Below are 6,000 nucleotides of genomic sequence, written 5' to 3'. Positions count from 1 at the left end.
AAATAAGTCAAATGCTCCAGTGATATTTCTAAGGAAGGAGTGGGTTTGGGGCGTGGGGTGGCCGGACGTGCAGCAGACCAAACCTTTAGTGCAAAAGCTATTTTCTGCAGGACCGGCCTAATCCTTTGACTTTGGATAGGCCACGGTTCCCAGCCTGGGGGGGATGGGGGGGGGCACAAGTGCCCTCCAGCCACATTCTCCGAACCACTCCTTCACAGCCTTCCCCGGGCCCCAGACCGTGCCCCGGCTCTCCAAGACGGCCAAACTGTGGGAAATGTTCTCATTAGCTCGTCGCCCGGGCAGGGGCTCATTGGCGGTCCCGGCCGGCACCAGTGGAGGCCACAGAAGCCTTTGGGAAAGATTTCCTCTGCCGAACACACAGAGAACACAGATTCAGGGCATTTTTGGTTTTTGGTGTTTATTTTTTAAACCCACTTGTAGTTTGGGTTCAGCTGGAAAGCAGGACATACTGAGGGAGGGAAAGTGGTCGCGTGAGCAGGATTCTACTGCAGCTTTGGCGGGAAGCCCCAGGCCCCTGCTCCAGGGAGGTAGGTCCTATCGCCAGGCTCCCAGCTGGCTCAGGCGAGGTGGGCAGCCCTCTACGCCAGTGTCCCGAGCAGAGGAGAGCTGTCTTCTCTCTGATCTGCATCCTTAAAGGCCCAGGCAGAGGTCCCAACAGAGCGCCAGCAGCTGAGGGACAGGACTCCACGGGCAGGCCCTGAGAGCACTGGCCGGGTTCTGATGCCAGATAAGGGACTGGAACGTGGCGTCTGGGGGCGGCCCCGTGGGGCTGCTCCTCACGGCGGCCCGGCTGTCTGGGTCCCCGCTCCTGCAGCTGCCCAGGGCGCGATCAGGGGTACATTTCCCACACCCCCCCCTCCCCGTCCCTCAGAGAAAATAAAATAAAATAAAAATTAGAATAAATACCGACTCGGCCAACATTTACATTTACATGGATGGACAGGGCGATCCCTAAACCTTAAAGGTTTACAGACTGATTAAGGAAGGACGAACAGACGAGACTGGGTGTGGGGTAAGCATTCCCCACGGAGGATGGTGGGGCCCCCACCTTATCCAGGGGAGATTAGGAGCCTTCTTGGGGTTGCGGTCCCAGCGCTGAGGCAAAGCCACAAGGCCGAGGGGAGCAGGGCTGTGGTGAGCAGGCTGGCCGCCCGGGAGGAAAACAATGGCTATCTGGTCTTGACTGGCAGGGGGGACAGACCGAGACAGGATCAACATCAGATGGCCGGACTTCGCCTCTTCGCTGCGCCAAGAAAGCCGCGGGCGAGTAGGGAAAACAACACGAGCCTTAGAAATGCAATATCCAGTTTTGCCTCCCACCAAATACATTCAGAGGTCAACTTGGATATGGCCTTCCTCACTCAGCACAAGGGGGGGGGGGTGGGGTCTGGCCTAGGGAGAGGCTAGGGGGTCTGTGGGGAACCCACTTCTGCCCCCAGCTCCTGTCTGAGTAGTCTCCCACGGGAAGCTGCTTCAGAGTCACAGATTTTACGTTTCACTCTTATTTCCTTAAAAAAAAAAAGTTTCTTTTTTTTTTAAACGTTTTCCTTCCATGTCTCAAAGAGTAGCAGCAACCTGCATTTAGAAAAACAGCTTAAACTGTTATTTGCATTGGCCAGGAAGCACTTTCAAGCAATGGAGATAAACTAGGCAAACCATACGTCTGGAGCCACTGTGACACGACACGTAATTAAAAATATATTTATATATGTATACATATTTATATCTTACTTCTTCATACTCTGGTCCTAACAGTCAAGGAGGGGTGGCCCTGAGGCAAGACCACCAAGGAGGCCGTTAGGAGGAAGAGGCATTGGGTCCATGGCGCCCGCGATGTCACGGGTCTCAGCTTTCCTGGGAACATCAGTCCCTGCATGCACGGTGTCTGGGGCCCCTTCGTGAAGCTTGCTCTCTGCCCCGTGGAAAGAGCAGGAGACCCCGTTCCCCTGGGCCACTCTCTTCCTCTGGGGCCCTGCTTCGTTCTCAGCAGATGCGCTCACAAACACACACACGCGCGCACACACACACACGCACACTGTGCACTCCTGGGGCGCTAGCCCATTTCAGCCCAGACACAGCTCTCCGAGGCCTTCCAGGGAGCGGCTGCGCGCCCTGCTGGGGCTGCCTGACTCCTCGAGACCACGATTTCCCCGGTGCCCTCTCTGAGCCCCCTAACTTCAGTCTAGCTCTTCCCTCAGGGCCTCCCATGGGGCCCCTGGTGTCCCGGGGCCCCAGGTTGGGCTGAAGGAGCCCACTGAGAAGGAAAGGCAGCGAGGAGAAGCTTGAAGAGGGGAGGAGGCACAGGCCAGGGGCAGAGGCAGCACGGGCCTCTTGGAGGCTACTGACCCATTCCAGGTAAACCTGTGCCCCCCGACATGTGTCTCCAACACGCTCTTCCTTGGGATTGGCAAAGGCTCCCATCCCGGGGCTGAAGGTCAGGTTGCAGCAGGTAGAGAAAGCCAGGGAGTACTGGGGGACCTGCCTGCTCCTCCAGACTTGGAGTCCACAAAGGGAAACCTCCAGCCCTCACCCACTGGCCAGCCTGAGCGGACCAGGCAGCCAGGGCCCTCCGGTGACACAGGGAGTGACCAGCCTCAGTAAAGGGAGCTGCTGGGCTCTGAAGTCATTTTATGGGGGCTTATCAAAGTATGGGCTCCAGACCCCAGAGATGGGGCTGTGCAGATGCCGTGACAACCCGGAAGCCAGCCTCCTGGAGCCCGACCTGCATCCTCCTCCAACAGAGAAGGGGCTCTTCCCAGGACCTGGCCCTTTCAAGAACCCCCAGCCTTGTTCCCAGCCTGGAAAGATCTGTCTGGTGGCCTCACCTAGTCACCCGACCGTTACGCTCAAGACTCAATGAACGCACCGTTCCCCACGGCTCAGGGGCTACAGTGCCCAGAGCCCTCCCGGAGCTCAGAGACCTTGGCTGTGGGGGGGGGCCTGGGCTGCTGGGTCCTGCCTGTGATGAGGCCGGGGCAGCGGCACAGCCCATTTAGCCAGACGCCGAGTCCTGGGGAGCCAGGCAGTCCCCAACGGCCACATGCCCCCCGACTAAGCTTGGGACGAGACCCGTGTGTGGCACGGGCAACATCACCTAGCATTTTGGCTTTAATTTGCCAGCCTCCTTCAGTGCCCCATTCACCACCGGGCCCCCGGGCCAGGATACACACTCCCGGGGGCCTGCGACAGTATCGGCCCATTGACACAGCACAGCTAGAATGAGAGAACAGAGGTACTGGAAGCCAAGGGCTGAGGACACAGGGTTCCAGCAGGACCCCCGCCGGGGCAGAAGTTTCCAATTACCCTAATTGGCTACTGGCAAGCTGTCTGTGGCTAGAATCCTTCCAGAGGGAGCCGGGTTTGATCTTCCACTAATCAGGGGGTCCTCGTGGCGCTGTGTGATCACATCTCGGGCTCTTTTCATTGAGAGAGGAGACTTCAAAGCAGCTGACTTTTGAAAATAAAACAATAAAACACAAGAGTACAAGTAGAATCGCCAACTCCAGCTCCCCTCCCTGCTCCCCGCCCCCTGGGCCCCCCCCCCCCGAGGCTTGGGGGCCAAAAGGAGGACCTGGAAGTGGGGAGGGGGCAGCGTGAAGGTTAGGGGAGAAGCCTCCGTCCCCCAGCCCCCCCAGCTCGACCGTGGCGGACAAAGGCCGTCAATTACGGGCGGCTGGTGGGGACCCTGCCCGCCTTTGTCCTCCCGGACATCTGCTCTCTGTCGCCTGCTTGGCAGCAGTTGGCGACTGCGGCTGACAGCAGGAACAATGCAAGCCCGTCTCCGACCCACTTTTTCAGCCTTCTGAGGTCCTTTCTGACCCAAGCGGTACCCCGGCGTGCGGAGCTGCCAGGGCCTCAGCGGAGTCACAGAGATGAAGCCCCTCGCACAAAGCCCTGCGGGGGACGCGTTTGATGGGAGGGGGCGGGGAGGAGCGGGAGTGGGGAGGGGCGATCGGGGCCACCATGAGAAAGAAACATGCTTCCCTTATTGGTGTGAACTGCCACATGCTTGGGGCTGGGGGGGCTCAGATGAGGGGCACTCCTTCCCGGTCTGGCTCCAGACTGGCCGCCGGCTCTGCCTGCTTCCCTCCCCATTTCTTTCTCCCGCCAGGGCCACCCCTGTCCTCCCGCCTGTCCATCTGGCCCTGTGTACCAGGGCCCCAGCTGCCCGCGGGCCGCCCGCCAGGCCCCCTGGCTGTCAGGCTGTCAGTTTCTGGATGGTTCTGTTGTAGTACTGCGTGATGGGGGGCGTCAGAGGGTTCCAGCTGTTGGCATGGAGCTCGATGACCTCCAGAAGCAGCGACCGGGTCAGCATGGACTCCGAGGGGCACAGCATCTTGTCGCGGGCGCTGGCCAGGAGCTCGGTCATCATCTCGGGCAACTGCTCCTCCAGCAGCCGGCCTGTGCTCTGCAGCTGCGGGCAGAGAAGTGGGGGGTTAGGACCGGGCTTGGGCTCCGGAATGGCAAGCTGACCCACCTGGGTTAGAAGGGCTGGGGGCAGGGACAGGAAATCACTGGACTATCCCTCTGGAAGGTGCGGGCCCAGGCATCTGTGCCACAGGGAGAACAGGGAGGCGGGAGGGCAGAAATAGTCAACTGTGAGAGCCCACATTTAATGACCAATCTGCCGCAAGAAGAAGAGGGGTTAGGTTATTGCCTGCTGCCCGGGGCTAAAAAGAGCTCTCACCAGGACCATGCCTCTTCTGTCTTTCACCCAAGAGCTTTCCCTCCTACGGGAAGTCTTCCCCGACTACTGCCCACACCCTCAATGGTTGACCTGCTCCCTTCAAAGGTGATCAGGCTGCAGCGTGTTAATTTTCACTTGCTACGATGTCTCTCTAGAAACGAGAGACCGACGTGCCTCTGCACAGAACCTGAGAGCAGGGATGAGGCCTCCTGTTCCTCTCCTTCCTTCTCTCCTGCCCCCAATCCCACCTCCCCTCCCCAGCACTGACCTCCGGCCACCCTTGTGACATGAACTGTAGGAGGGAAACATGAACTGCGGCAGAAGGCCAGCCAGAGGGCCTGCCCCTGATGATGTTGAAAAGCCCCCACAGGGAAGAAGGAGTCCCAATCTTCTGCACCAGTGCAGCCCCTGCCGTCCCCAAGTCCCATGTAAGGTACCCATTTGGAGCTCCACAAATGGACAGTGACCATCATGTAGACCTCAGGTCGTTGTCCAGAGTCGCAGCACTTCTGGCCTCTGAGATCCTTGGGATGCGAGTAGCCTTGGAGGCTGGACAGAAGCCACCTGAGACGCATGCTCACGCAGCCCTGACGTGCCCTGGGGGCTCACGCTGGACACGCCTGTCCTCACCGTACTCCATTCTAAATGGCTGGGCTGACTTCCCAGGGCAACGTTTGCCCCCGAGGGAGATCCCAGAGGAAGAGTTTCAATGAATAGTGGCCACATTTTGGGCACACGAGTGGCACCTCCTAAGGGGGTATTTTGAAGAAGGTGGTTGCCAACATGGGCGGGGGGGCGGTTTCAAACCTCAGGCGCCTTCCGCAAACCCCATACCACCAAAGTCAAGGGAGATACTTGGGGGCGGGGGGGGGGTCACATCACTTGGAATTTCGTAAGTCCTTTGTGGGGCGTGCCTGGGCAAGAAGAAGGTGGTCTTGGGCACAGAAGCACAGTGGACAAGGCCAGCACGTGGTCCTTCTCTCTAGAGAAGCAGCCACCTCTCTCTCCAGCTAGTGGTGGGTCGGTCACTCTGTCCACATTTACTCTGGTTGGGGGTTGACAATTCTGGATGCAGGAGTTCATGTCAACTCAGGAAGCCATTCCCCACCAGCCCTGTCTCCACACCTTCGCCGGGGACTTGTGCGTGTGTCCCGTGATCCTCACACAGCCACAACTGGCAGGTGTGAGGGGCACACCAGGTCTGAGGCCGGAGATGCTTACCTCCATCGAGCAGCACAGGACGGCGTCTTCCTTCACATCCTGAGATTGCAAGAGCTGTAGAAGAGAGAGGC

General features: G+C 59.0%; 1 protein-coding gene across 8 annotated transcripts in view; it reads right to left on the bottom strand.

Annotated features, from left to right (window-relative positions):
• Positions 1 to 401: 401 nt before the first annotated feature.
• The window catches only part of CTIF (cap binding complex dependent translation initiation factor), a 298,093-nt gene continuing 292,494 nt past the window's right edge, over positions 402 to 6,000 (bottom strand). For 7 of the 8 annotated variants that reach the window (XM_047828162.1, XM_047828168.1, XM_047828169.1 and 4 more), the window contains 2 exons: positions 5,930 to 5,983; positions 402 to 4,435 (listed from right to left, as the gene is read on the bottom strand). In XM_047828162.1, coding sequence (XP_047684118.1) covers positions 4,220 to 4,435; positions 5,930 to 5,983 — 270 coding nt within the window. In that variant the 3' untranslated portion in view covers positions 402 to 4,219. The remainder of the gene's footprint in view (positions 4,436 to 5,929; positions 5,984 to 6,000) is intronic. The other variant, XR_007145892.1, reaches the window with a different exon arrangement.

Source organism: Prionailurus viverrinus, chromosome D3 (genome assembly GCF_022837055.1).
Source record: "Prionailurus viverrinus isolate Anna chromosome D3, UM_Priviv_1.0, whole genome shotgun sequence".
Classification (NCBI taxonomy): Eukaryota; Metazoa; Chordata; class Mammalia; order Carnivora; family Felidae; genus Prionailurus; species Prionailurus viverrinus.
The sequence above is the reverse complement of the archived record's forward strand: the minus strand, read 5'-3'. Positions and strand labels throughout refer to the sequence as shown.